This window comes from Erinaceus europaeus, chromosome 22 (genome assembly GCF_950295315.1).
Source record: "Erinaceus europaeus chromosome 22, mEriEur2.1, whole genome shotgun sequence".
Lineage (NCBI taxonomy): Eukaryota > Metazoa > Chordata > Mammalia > Eulipotyphla > Erinaceidae > Erinaceus > Erinaceus europaeus.
The window spans coordinates 153,425-167,914 of record NC_080183.1 but is presented as its reverse complement, the minus strand read 5'-3'; the positions used below and the strand labels follow the sequence as shown (position 1 = coordinate 167,914).

Below are 14,490 nucleotides of genomic sequence, written 5' to 3'. Positions count from 1 at the left end.
CAGCAATAACAATAATAATAATCACAACTACTACGATAAACAACAATGGCAACAAAGGGGAAAAAATAACCTCCAGGAGCAGTGGATTTATAGTGCAGGCACTGAGCCCCAGCAATAATCCTGGATGCAAAAAAAAAAGTCATATTAAGCATAAAACACACTGGTAAATGCCAACACAAAAGTACTTTATAAATCTCAGTTATTATTTTTTGTTTTAAAAATATTTTATTTCTTTATTGTGGATAGAGAAGAAGTGAAATTGGGGGCCAGGCATTGGTGAACCTGGTTAAGCACACATAGTACTAATCATAAGGAACCAGGCAAAGACCTGCAGCTTCAGGTGCCTGTCTGACTCTCTCCCCATCTCTCTGTCCTATCAAAAAAAAAAAAAAAAAAAAGGCTACCAGGAGCAGTGGATTCATAGTGCTGGCACTGAAGGCAAAAATAAATAAGAGAAAGAGACAGAGAGAAATTAGGGGAGGCGGGTGACAGAGAGGCATCTGAAGCACTGTTTCACCAGTTGTGAAGCTTTCCCCCTGCAGGTGGCACCAGGAACTTGAACCCAGGTCCTTGTGCACTGTGAGGTGGAATGCCACTGCCCTTCAGCTATTCAGTATGATTTCTACCAAAACCACTTGGAGAATTGCTCTAAATCGGTGTCCAAAAAGGTTGCGTCTGTGGCCAGATTCTCTTGAACTTGCCAGTCTCATCTCAAAAAAGAACTTGTAATTTCTTTTTCTTTTTTTTTTTTTAACTAGTTCCTACCAACCACCTGAAACACCAGACTATCCACTCCAGCCAGCTCCATCCCATTCCTCGTCATACAGACTCTCCACGGTAATAATCCTTTCAAATTCAGTCATCTAAATCAGATTTTATTTTTTCACTATAGACACATGGCCATGTGAACCTGGAGAGAAGTGTGGGATACACACCAATACAAACAACCTTAAAGGAGCTAAGGAACACGGAAAGAAAACCATGGGCGGGCTCAGCGGGTACAACATCTGCCTTCTGTGACCAGGCCCTCGGCTCATTCCTGGTGCAGCAGGGCAACAGGGGCAGAGACAAACGGAACTTCATAGACGGTGGTGTGGGGCTTTGGTCTCTCAGTGCCTCTTTCTTTCTCTCTCTTTTTAAAAAATATTTATTTCCTTTTGTTGCCCTTGCTTTATTATGGTTGTTATTGATGTCATTGTTGTTGGACAGGACAGAGAGACGTGGAGAGAGGAGGGGAAGACAGAGAGGGGGAGAGAAAGACAGGCACCTGCAGACCTGCTTCACTGCCTGGGAAGCGACTCCCCTGCAGGTGGGGAGCTGGGGTTTGAACCGGGATCCTTACGCCGGTCCTTGTGCTTTGCGCCACCTGCGCTTAACCCGCTGTGCTACAGCCCGACTCCCTAATAATATGCTTTTAAATACAAAAGGAAAATTGTGAACTCAAAAAAGTCATTATCTAAAAAAATTCCTAACTTAATATACTCACATACTAGAAGATAACTTAGTTATGATCATTTTATTATCAATAATGTTATTTAATTTTAAGCCCATCTCAAAATATTCCTATCATATGCTCAATGATGTCAAAGATTAGATGTCCATAGGTGTGGGGCCTCATTTCTGGGCTCTCAATTCTATTCCACTGGTCAGTGTGTCTATTCATGTTCCAGTACCAAGCAGTTTTGATGACAATGGCCCTATAATACAGTCTGAGATCTGGGAGTGTGATGCCTCCCGTTCTGTTCTTTCTTCTCAAGATTGTTTTGGCAATTCTAGGTCTTTTCTGGTTCCAGATAAACATTTGTAGCATTTTTTCTATTCTCTTAAAAAATGTGCTTGGGATCTTGATGGGGATAGCATTAAATTTATAGATGGCTCTGGGTAATATAGTCATTTTGATGATGTTAATTCTTCCAACCCATGAACATGGAATATCTTTCCACTTCTTTGTGTCTTTTTCAATTTCTTTGAGTAGTGACTCATAATTTTCAGTATACAAGTCTTTCACTTCTTTGGTTAGGTTTACTCCTAGATATTTTATTGTTTTTGTTGCTATAGTAAAAGGAATTGATTTCTGGATTTCAATTTCTTCTAACTTAGTGTTTGCATAGAGGAATGCCACTGACTTTTGAATGTTAATTTTGTAGCCTGACACCTTACTGTATTGCCTGATGATTTCCAAAAGCTTCTTGCTGGATTCCTTAGGTTTTTCCATGTATACTATCATGTCATCTGCAAATAAGGAGTTTGACTTCTTCTCTTCCAATCTGTATGCCTTTAATTCCTTGCTGCTGCCTGATTGCTATGGCAAGAACTTCCAACACTATGTTGAAAAGTAATGGTGATAGTGGGCAGCCCTGTCTAGTACCTGATCTGAGGGGAAATGCTTCCAGTTTTTCACCATTGAGTATGATGTTGGCTGTAGGTTTGCTATATATAGACTCCACTATCTTCAGGAATTTTCCATCTAGTTCCATTTTTTGTAGTGTTTTGATCATAAAGGGATGTTGTATTTTGTCAAAGGCTTTCTCTGAATCTATTGATATGACCATGTGGTTTTTGGTCTTTTGCTTTTGTTGATGTGGTGGATCACATTGATTGATTTATGTATATTAACCCAACCTTGCATGCCTGGGATAAACCCCACTTGGTCATGATGAACAATCTTTTTGATATACTGCTGTATCTGGTTGGCTAGAATTTTGTTCAATATTTTTGCATCTATGTTCATCAGAGATATTGGTCTGTAGTTTTCTTTTTTGGTTGTGTCCCTGTCTGCTTTTGGTATCAGGGTGATGTTGGCTTCATAGAAGCTGGCAGAGAGTATTCCAGTGTCTTCAATCTTCTGGAAGACTTTTAAAAGTAGAAGTATTAGTTCTTCTTTGAAGGTTTTGTAGAATTCATTTGTAAAACCATCTGGTCCAGGACTTTTATTTTTGGGGAGATTTTTGATAACTGTTTCAATTTCATTAGCTGTGATGGGCCTGTTCATGTTATCCACTTCCTCTTTACTTAGTTTTGGAAGTTGGTAGGTATCTAGGAAATCGTCCATTTCTTCCAGGTTCTCTAGCTTGGTGGCATATAGTCGTTCATAGAAGCCTCGCATGATATGTTGAATTTCTGCGGTGTCGGTTGTGATATCTCCTCTTTCATTTACTCTCCGATTTATTTGGGTCTTCTCCCTTTTTTGTTTTGTGAGTCTGGCTAAAGGTTTGTCGATTTTGTTTACCCTTTTGAAGAACCAACATTTACTTTCATTGATCTTTTGTATGGTTTTCCTATTCTCAATGTTATTGATTTCTGCCCTAACTTTAGTGATTTCTGTCCTTCTGGTTGCTTTAGGGTTCCTTTGTTGTTCTTCTTCTAGGTCTTTAAGATGTGCAATCAGGCTGTTTATTTGTGCTTTTTCTTGTTTCCTAATGTGTGCTTGTATAGCTATGAACTTCCCTCTTAGGACTGCTTTAGCTTGTCCCAAATATTTTGATAGCTTGTGTCTTCATTTTCATTGAACTCTCGAAACATTTTGATTTCTTCCTTGATGTCCTCTTTGACCCAGACGTTGTTAAGAAGTATACTGTTGAGCTTCCACATTTTGGGACTGTTACTAATCTTTCGTTGATTGTTAAGTGTTAGTTTAATTCCACTGTGGTCTGAGAAGATGCTTGGGATGATTTCAATGGTCTTGAACTGGCTGATGCTGTCTTTGTGGCCTAACATATCCTTGAGAATGTCTATCCTTGAGAATGACCCATGTGGACTTGAGTAAAATGTGTATTCCAGTTTCTTGGGATGAATGACTCTGAAAATGTCCAATAGTTCTAGTTTATCTCTCTCTTCATTTAGCTCCCTTATGTCTTTATTGATTTTCTGCCTGGATGATCTGTCAAGTTGAGAGAGTGGGGTGTTGAAGTCCCCTACTATGATTGTGTTACTGTTAATATATTGCTGTAGCTCTTTCAGCAGAAATTTGATGTATTTAGATGTCTTCTCATTGGGTGCATAGACGTTAATAATTGTTAAGTCCCCTTGATTGACTGATCCTCTGAGCATTAAGTAGTGTCCATTCCTATCTTTTTTAATCTTATCTATTTTAAAGTCTATCATGTCAGATATGAGAATAGCTGCTCCTGCCCTTTTTTGTGGGCCATTGGCTTGTATGATAGTTTTCCATCCTTTCACTTTAAGTCTGTGTTTGTCTTGTTGAGTTAGGTGGGTTTCCTGTAGACAGCATATTGTTGGGTTGTGTTTTCTGATCCATCTTCCTACTCTGTGTCTTTTAATAGGTGAATTCAGGCCATTGGCATTTATTGATAGCAAAGATTGAAGATATTTTAATACCATTCTTGTAGAGTTTTAGAGTGTTTTGATATATGTCCTATTTGTGGTGGTCTGGTTGTTTATAGGAGACCTTTCAGAACTTCTTTCAGGGCAGGCTTGGTGATGGTTGCTTCAACTGTTGCTTGTCTGAGAAGGTTTTGATGCCTCCATCGAGTCTGAATGACAGTCTAGCAGGATATAGTATTCTTGGCTGAAAGCCTTTCTCATTGAGCACTCTATAGATATCTTGCCATTCTCTTCTGGCCTGTAGTGTTTGTATGGAGAAGTCTGCTGCTAATCTTATGGGTTTTCCTCTGTAGGTGACTCTTTGTTTTTCTCTTGCAGCCTTGAGGATCCTTTCTTTATCCTTGTTCCTTTCCATTCTAAGTATGATATGTCTTGGTGTCTTTAGGTCTGGGTTAATTCTGTTTGGGACCCTCTGGGCTTCTTGAATTTTTATGTCTTTGATGTTGTCTAGACTAGAGAAGTTTTCAGCTACTATGGCATGGAAAATACTTTCTTCCTCTCCTTCTCTTTCATCCTCTGGTATGCCAATAATGCGTATATTGTTTCTTTTGAAGTCATCCCATAGGACTCTGTTGTTGTTTTCAGCATCTCTTAATCTCTTTTTGAGAACTCTTACTTCGTTTTTAGTTGTCTCTAATTCATCCTCAATCTTGCTAATTCTGTTTTCAGCCTCATAGATTCTATTCTCTCTGCCTCATAGATTCTATTCTCTCTGCCCTCTACTGCTTTCTGGAGTTCATCTATTTTGTTGCCCTGCTCTGATTCTGTTTTAGCTTGTTCAGCTAGTTGTGTCCTTAGCTCAGCGATTTCTGCTTTCAGCTCTCTAATAACCATGAGATAATTAGTATTTTCTTCCATATTCTCATTTGTTGTTCCTGCATTTCTGATTACAATTTTTTCAAATTCTTTACTCACTCCTGTTATTATTTCCTTAGCTAATGTTTGGATGTTGAACTCGTTATTTTGTGCTTCACCCTCTGGAGGACTTTTAGCTGGACTCTTGTCCTTGTTCGAGTCTCCAATATTTTTTCTTGTTGTTTTAACCATTTTATATATTATGTTATGAGTTCCTTTTATCAGTACTTTTCAAATTATTGATCACTATTGCCTGGGTTGACTTGTGTCTATGTAAGTTAATTAAAGGGTTCACAGTGGTGGAAGTTAACAGTTATTTCAATCCCCGAGTTGGAGCTCAGTGGTTTAAAAGCCTCTTTCTTTTTTTTTTTTTTTTTCCTTCCCTGTAGGTTATGGGAGCCTGAGGGCTTTTAAACTATCAATAGGCTTCTTAGTTTAATCACTGACTCCTGACCAAGAGATAAAGCAAGGCAGAGATATTATCTCGGTGGCAGAGATAATCCAGTGGTTATGCAAAGAGACTTTCACAGCCCCTCAGCTATGCCACCGAGGTATAGGTCTTCTGAGTTTCCTGGTTAGATCTCTGTCCCCTGGTGTCCCTTCCTGTCGCTGCTCCAAATTCTGAAGGTAGTAGCAATGGAGACTCAGAGTTGCACTTGGTGAGTCTCTGGGGAGTCCTCTCCTCCCTTAAGCTGTCCCCTTGTTGGTGGAGCAGACTGGAGGTGGTGTCTCCACTGATAAACTGCTGAACTGTTAGCAGTCACTTAATCTCTCCTTAGGCCCCTCTCTCCTCTGTCACCAGCCACACGTGTTTGTACTCACTGGTGATTTACTGGGTTCCTGTGGTCATTCTAGTCCTGTCTTGTTTAGGTCCCGGGTGGTCTCCTTTGGTATTCCTAGTTGATCCGGGAGAGGAGAGGAGAGGAGAGGAGAGGAGAGGAGAGGAGAAGAAAGGAGAGAAAGCGATCTGCTGCTCGTAGCTCCGCCTCTGGAAGTCGAATTCCCCAATTTCTTTTTTTTAAGAGCACAAAGATAAGGGTCAGAGAGTTGGTGGCTCAGGGCCCTGGGACCTTCCGTAGTGGTACCATAACCTCACCAAGCACTAACGTCTCTATGGTTTATTCTTTTTCCATAATATAAAGTCACAAGTATGATGACTTTTTTTTTTTTTACTCAAAGAGCATGTACTTTAAAACAGCTATAAAGAAACTAAATAGGGGCTGGGTGGTGGTGTCCTTGGTTGAGTGCACATGTTGCAGTGCATAAGGACCCAGGTTCAAGCTTCCAGTCCCCACCTTTGAGAGTTGTGAAGCAGGGCTGCAGGTGTCTCTGTCTCTCTCCCTCTCTATCTCTCACTTACATCTCGATTTCTGGTTGCCTCTAACAAACAAGTAAATTTAATAATTAAAAAATTTTAAAAAGAAACTAAATATATATTTGGTATGGTAAGAAGGAGTTTTGATACATGCATTTGTCCTTGTGGGGAGCTTGTCTTCATTTTTTATTACATTTATGATATATTTTTAGGAAAGTTATGCATCTTGTTAACTCAAGGTTTTGCTAGGATGTTTTGTTGGTGATGTGAATAATCCATCTTAGTCTATTTTGTTTTCAAAAATATGCTATTATTTTAATCAAATGAATAAAGTCATCCTTTGCCCTAAATGACAACCGCTATGTGGTCCTTGTTAGAAGATGGGAGATTCTTCCTCAAGGTCATGTGAGGTGGCTCTCTCTAACTCACAACTGCCAACTTTTTTTTTTTTTTTAAACTGCCAACTTTAACAGCACAAATCTGAACCATAAAAACTGAAGATCGTTACAGTTGATCTTGTTTAAAACGGGGTGGTGGTGGTGGTGGTGGTGGTGGTTAAAAGGTATCTGAATAAAAAAGAAAGGAACCAAACAAAAAACTACCCAGGGTGTCCAAGAGATAAAGAACATATTTCACTGGATCCAAATAATCATGAAGGGTGATTATTTACAGACTCTCACTTCCAAAGTCTGAGAAGAGCAGAAGGTAGCTGACCAACATAGAGTGTGACTGACAACACTGGCAGTAAAGAGAGAACGTGGGAGGCAGCATCGTGGTTCTGCAAATGGCATTCGTGCCTGAGACTCCGAGGGCCCATGTTCTCTCACAACACCACCATCAGCCGGAGCTGTTGCTCCTCTCTCCCCCTCTCTTTCTCTCTCTCCCCTCACCCTCTTCTCCCCTCTTCCCCTCCCTTCTCTCTTCTTCTCTGTATTTTTCTCATTAAAATAAATAAAATATTAAGGGGGCAGGAATGTAAGTGATGGGAGCATGTAGGAACAGTGGGTCTTACCAAATCATCCATGTTAAGGAACAACTTGATTATTTTATTCTTTGGAAGAGATCCTATGTTAGCACAAGCAAAATGGTTATCCGTAACACCTAGATAAAGCAAGCAGACAAGTTTTAGATCATGTAGAAGGAAGTCATTCAAAAAACCAGAGGGAATGGGTGGGGGAGATGGTTCTCCACAGACACAGCTCTGGGGCTGATGGCACCCCTGCCACCCATGGGCACACCACAAAGGCAGAGACCAGTGAAGCTCCCCGCACGGTGGGGAGATGCTTCGACATTGTTCACGACCCCTTCCTCTCTCTTCTATTGCCCTCATCCTGCCCGTCCTTCATTGAGTCTTCTAGAAAAATATAGGATGCAAATGGGCCCAAGAACACAAGCACTCTGCCTGCTGCCGGGCTGAAGGTGTAGCCTCTGCTTGCAGAGTGCATGATGATCAAGGAGTTTACTGCAATGCATGTGTGATCCTTCCCTCGGGAAAGTGCAAGCCTTTGAGAGATTCCTGAGTCGTGAAATTCAGGAAATCTGACAGACTGTGCTGGCTCAGCTACTGTCTAGGACGGCAGCCACGTTCGTGGTGTTCCCGCAACCCCTTCGTCACTCTTTTCTCCTTGAGTTGCAAGAGGTTTTGATGGGGCACTGTACTCAGGGTTGCAGCAACATAACACATATGCCTTTGCTTTCGATATAAACTCAGACTCTTGCTTACTTCTGAAAAGGCAAGAGGCAATTTGGCAGTGAGAACAAGGAGATGGTTCATGGGGACAGAGGTCATTATGCTGGGAGTCCTGTGCAAAACAAATTTTCTAGAGGCAAAAGCTGCAAACATGCTTCCTGTGGGTCATTGAGAAATAAATGACCCTGGTTCATTCAGGGCCTGTCCTCAAGGCCCTCTCTGAGTCCTTGCTAGAACTCAGCAGACAGAAGTTGAAGGCACAGCTGGATGTTTTAGGAGCTGATAAAAAAAACCAACAACTATTCCAAGTAGAGAGGTATTTGCCTTGTTAAAGCTGCAGGAATCCTGGTAATGCCAGGGAGCAGAGGAAGCCCTGGAGGACCCAAGCAGTGTCCAGAGATTAAAGATTAAACCTTCATTGATCACCCATCTGGAAACAAACAAACAGGAAAAAAAATAAGTAACACCTCTCCCTTCTTTACAGTCTCACAGATTTGGTGGTGGTGTGTAATCTTCAGTCATACACATGTATGTCATATGCTCTCTGTTAGAATATATGGCCAGGAAGTGGAATATCCCAGAATTCATCCAATTCTGCAAGACGTCCATGGACAGAAGATACCCCTCAATCTATTTCTTCTGTGCAGTCAGTTATTATTATTAACTGAGTCTTTACTATGTTCTAGTGGATCTCATTAAGAATCCTGTAGAGTCAAAATGAACTGTGCAAATGGAAGTGGGTTTGTCTTATTCCGTTTACAAGGTTTCTACCATAAAACCCTACTGACTAATTTAATTCACGTATCACTTTCAGAAAGCTTTCTCCAACCTCAATCTATAAATCTTATAATTCAGCTGATGATTCATATTACATACAACCAGTCATGGAGGAAAAATACATCTGTTCAAATAAAGCTCTGCCAATATCTAAAAGAAATGGTAGAAGAACCTGAAACTCACCTCTATTATATGTCACATCTGATGGAAAAACAAACATGTTCAAAGGTAAGACCATCACATAGAAAAGTGGCAACTCCAACTGTTGGAAGAAATCAAATCATTTCCATGTAACTATTTTGGACACTTTTTTCTTTAGTTCCTTTTGCTATAAGTAACAGCACAGAATAGAGATCAGACGAGATCAGGGTGGTATGGCCATAGACAACAGCACAGAATAGAAACCATCTTCTCAAGTTAAAAAATACTTCCCAATGCGTGACAAAGGCAACCAATGCAACGACAGGTGAGCTGCAGACACCCTGAATGTAGACGCCTGATGAGAGGGGAGCCCAACATCTGGTATGCACAGCCCTGTCACCCTCCATAATTCACAAGCTGAGCTTCCAACTGTCGGAACATTAGACTGTGATTGCATCTGGAGATAAGATCTCCACTGGAGTAATAAGTTCAATCAGGTCATTGTCCTGGGTACTGGCCCAATATGGCTGGGGTCCTTATAAGAAAGGAAACTTGGGAAGAGACAAACACTAATCTGAATGGGGCATATGCACTCCTGTGTTCATAGCTGCAATGTTCACAATAGCCAGAGAGTGGAAGAAGGCTAAGTGCCCATGGAAAGACAGCAGGATAAAGAATTCCTGGAATACGCCACGGAATACTACTCTGCATTAAACAAAGGGTGATATTGTGTCCTTTGGGATAAAATGATCACACTCAGAGAAATTTGTAGAGAAAAAAAGACAACTACCAGATGATTTCACTCATGTGGTATTTAGAAAACGGAAATACATGAACTTGTGAAAAACAAATAGGTAAACAAAAACCAGAATAAACAAGGGGTCTTACTGTGAAAATCATGGTGGTTACGTTTCAGAGGGTGGGGCGCACAGAAGTCTGTGGTGGATGCAGTATGGAACTAGACGCTACAATCTTAACAATCGTGTAAACCACTATTGACCACAGATAAAAAATGGCTTGAATAAAAAAAAAAAAAAAAAAAAAGAAAAGAAAGGATATTTGGTGGAATGGAAGACACAGGGAAAAGAAAAGATAAAGTGTCTAAAACAATCTCTTTCCTAGACGGCATCAGAGGAAAGGCTGCTGACACCTGATCTGACACCTGAAATCTCCCTGAGTGTGAGCAGCACTTTGTCACAGGAGCCCAGAAAGACCGAGGCAGCACCCAGAGTCTCTGTCATCCCTGGGGTTCTGAGAGCGCGGGCAGCTAGGAGGAGCAGTGGACCAACACTTTGACTTTTGCTGCGAGAGACAAAGTCCTTTGTCTCTGACCAGGAACCTTACATCTTTTGCCCCACCTGAGAAATGGTAACAGACCCATCCTGTGCAGTTCCTGGCAACTCACTAAATACACCGTAGTTGATGCTTTTTTTTTGTTTGGGGCGGGGTGGGTCCTCCTTCAAAATTAGCTTGTTTCTTTCAGTACATTTAACAGACAACAAAAATCTCAACTTTGAATTTTGTATTCACAATCTTTCATGCTTTTAAGGACATTTATTTAATTACTTATTTTTTACTTTTTATTGGGGAAATGCTTTATAAGAGAACCATTGTCTCAAAATATAATTTCATATTTCCCCCAAATATGTGCCAGCACCCCTCAGCCACCCCAAAGTGCTGTCTCCCTCCACCACAGGTCACTGGGCCCCAGCCTCCATTCAGCACACCCCATAATCCTCTGACCTGCTCATAAGAGCCTAAAGGTCTAGTCACACTCTGCTCTGACTTCTCTACCTTTGCTGCCTAAATTCTTCTTGTGAGTGCAAACGCACAGTCTTTGTCTTTCTGCATCTGGTTTATTTCACTGAACATTATCAAGGAAGAATGTTGAAAGTGTAGTTTTCAGTCATCTAAAAAAGACAATGTGGTCTCACAAGGTAAGAAAATATTACACCCATACTATATCTGCATGGTCCCAAATTCATGTATTTTGGGTGTCAGAGTGAATTTGACTCTAATTGGGAAAGTTACCACAGTCCAACTTTGAAATAGGGCCATTACCAGAAAAGCCTTGCATTTCTTTGCTAACATTCATATTTAACCTAACAATGGGAGTCGGGCTGTAGCGCAGCAGGTTAAGCGCAGGTGACGCAAAGCGCAAGGACCGGCGTAAGGATCCTGGTTCAAGCCCCCAGTTCCCCACATGCAGGGGAGCCGCTTCACAAGTGGGGAAGCAGGTCTGCAGGTGTCTGTCTTTCTCTCCTCCTCTCTATCTTCCCCTCCTCTCTCCATTTCTCTCTGTCCTATCCAACAACAACGACAGTAATGATAGCTACAACAATAAAAACAATAAGGGCAACAAAAGGGAATAAATAAAATAAATAGAAAAAAATAAAAATAACCTAACAACATGAGCAGAATCTGTCCATGTTCTCAACCATGAAAAACTGATGTTTTCTCAACTGATGCTATTTTCTTTCATCTCTGATCATATGATTGGAAAAAAGACAAAGACTTCTACCCATTGAGATGTCTGATTTCTTTACCCTGGAGATCTACTCAACTTCTTTGAGCTCATTTGCTGTTCACTGAAATGGGGACAACAGCCACTGGACAGGGTTGTTGTGAGAATTAACTGAATGCCATGCTTAAAACACCCAGCAGCTACTTTCTGTGGAACCCACACTTGGTAAGAACTAGCTCTGGATCCATGTTTTTACCCTGAAGCAACTTATCTTCCTCTTTTAGCAACTTAAACAGTTCAAGCCTCCACTTAACAGTTAACTGAATTAGTATGAATTTTGTGTAAATTTCAGTGACAAGCCACATATTAGGAATAAATTCCTCAAATAAAGAACCTACCTTCTCCATCATCTGGTTAAATCTCAGACTGTAGCAGTGAAGAGTGCTTGCACTGGAATTTCTCCCTTCTGAGGAGGGGAGTTTTCTCAAACTTCCCACACTTTCTTCACATAGACTGAGAAAGAAGACTAATCAGGACCTGAGTTTTGACAGTTTACTGACTTGGTAATCCACTGATTACCACTGACAGTTTACTGACTTGGTCTGGTAACAATCAGCCACTACCCAACAGAGACGCTTGCTTGGAAAATCTACAGGCCAGGCAGTTGGAATTCCCAACTAACTGCCTCCTCAGAGCACCCACGGTCATTTTCACTAAAACTCCATGAGAGGTGGAGTTTCTACTATATCCCATCACATCTCCAGATGGTATAATTTACCAGCTTCAGAAAGCAACACATTATTGTTTACAAAATACTCAGATCATTATGAGGCTGAGACTGAAAAACAATCAGTGCTAAAAGATCACATCACCCACATGCAATGAGGCCTGCCTGAAGACACCCGCCAGAGTCTCATGGCTGTCTTGAAGGAAGAGTAGGGCCGAGACAGGGAAGACCACCAGGGCAGACAAGGCCAGCAAATGTGGGGCGTGAGTACAGGAGCTCTGCGCACACAGGAACCAGTAAGAGCACAGGTATGCCACCTGGTCTCTGCACCCACGCTGCTTCCATGACCCTGCTGGGGCTAAACAGACCCCCAGAGGCAGCACCCGCCTGTGGAGCCCAAGACTGATCTTGAATCACCACAGAGGCTCACACACACTAAGGATAGCGATAAATCCTGTCTTGCTGCCATGCTCTCCTTCAGAGGTGCTCAATTTGGCCACACTCCTCAGAACTCCGTTTCTAGCACTTTTCTTACCAACAGGACTGAAGGAGGCCCCACTGTCTAGCCCCGTGCCTCCTATTTCCTTGTATGGTGTTAGCTAATTTCATTGTATGGTGCTGGCTAACATATACAACCATCTACCGAATCGGTAAGATGTTTTTAGCTGTTACCAATAATGTCTCATTACAAAGAATAGTCTCACTCACTTGTTATTTCATACATGTGTAAATATAGAAGAGATGTTTCTGAACACATACTTTCCCAGATCAAAGAGATGCTGTTAAAATTCTGCACTTCTAAAATGGCCCATTGCTGCCGCTGCAGAGGTGCATGCCTGGTGCCAGCATGAGCACCCGTTTCCCTGCACCACCGAGCATGCTTGTATTGTAGAGAGCATCGCACAGTCACTGCACTTTTATATTGTGCACTTCCTTTTCCCACTACAATTAGTCCATGGTTATTTTCCCCTTTTTTCTGCATTGTAGATTTTTCTTTTTTCTTTTTACCAGAGCCCTGCTCAGCTCTGGCTTATAGTGGTGCAGGGGATTGAACCTGGGACTTTGGAGCCGCAGGCATGAGAGTCTCTTTGCATAACCATTATGCTGTCTATTCCTGCCCTGCCCTGATCTTGATAGTTTGTAAGCATTTTAAAAATATGCTATGGAAATTAGCTCTTTGTGAGATCAGTCAGAGAAAATTCTTCCATCTATATTTTGTCCTTTGTCTTTTGATATTTTTATGTTTCTGTGTTTTTTTCTTCCTCTACATTTAAGTAAGTGGTATTTCTCTTTCACTGACTGATAATTTGTGGTTTCATTTTTAATGTGATTGTCTGAATCACCTGGAAATCATTGATATAATCTCTGGAGTAGACATAAAAAAAAAAACATTTAAATGTGGCTACTCATTTGTTCTGGTAACATTTATTGGGTATCTTTTTATCATCGTTTTTAAAATTTTTCTTTATTTACTGGATATAGACAGCCAGAAATCAAGAGGGTGATAGAGAGGGAAAGAGACAGACACCTGCAGCACTACCTCACCACTCGCAAAGCTTTCTTCCTGCAGGTGGGGACCAGACTCTCGAACCTGGGTCCTTGCGCATTGTAATACGTGTGCTCAGCCAGGTGCGCCACCACCTGGTCCCTTATCACAGTTTTAAAGACCTTCACTTAGTTGCTTGTCTGCTTCTGGGGTTTCTAATATGTTCTCTTGCCTTGCTGATTAATCTATGTGCCAGTTTCCCATCATTTTCATGACTGCAGAATAGATTTTTATATTTAGCACAGTTAGTACCCTTTCTTCTATTAGTCGTCTACTTTCAGACCTGGCAATAATTATTTCTTTGTCTGTGTGATTTTCACGATCGGCTTGTTCATTCTGAGTGAAAACAGAGATCTTCTGACTCCCATAAGTAACCTAAGGAGAACTGGTATGACATACTGGATTCTTCTAGCTACGTGTCTGTGCATCACCTCTCCTGCCTGAATGTCTGTTTTTGTGCTTTCTGTCTTGGTGAGCTTATTGAGTCACCCTGCCTGATGAATTTGTTACTCATATATGGCTTATAGTTGCTTGATCTTACAGTTGCTGGTCTGAGAACATCATTTTGTCTGAAGAGGTTCCAGTATTTTGATTTATTGCACCTATGCTGATTCTGCATCTAGATTCCCAG

The 14,490-nt window shown here is 41.2% G+C and overlaps 1 protein-coding gene across 1 annotated transcript in view; it reads right to left on the bottom strand.

The window, feature by feature from the left end:
- Positions 1-12,182, bottom strand: part of CATSPERB (cation channel sperm associated auxiliary subunit beta) — a gene marked incomplete at its 3' end in the record, with an annotated part of 59,331 nt that extends 47,149 nt beyond the window's left edge. Inside the window, exons 1-3 of the mRNA XM_060181368.1 lie at positions 11,985-12,182; positions 9,165-9,243; positions 7,527-7,615 (exon numbers count right to left, since the gene is read on the bottom strand). Coding sequence (XP_060037351.1) covers positions 7,527-7,615; positions 9,165-9,243; positions 11,985-11,996 — 180 coding nt within the window. The remainder of the gene's footprint in view (positions 1-7,526; positions 7,616-9,164; positions 9,244-11,984) is intronic.
- Between the last annotated feature and the right edge of the window lie 2,308 nt (positions 12,183-14,490).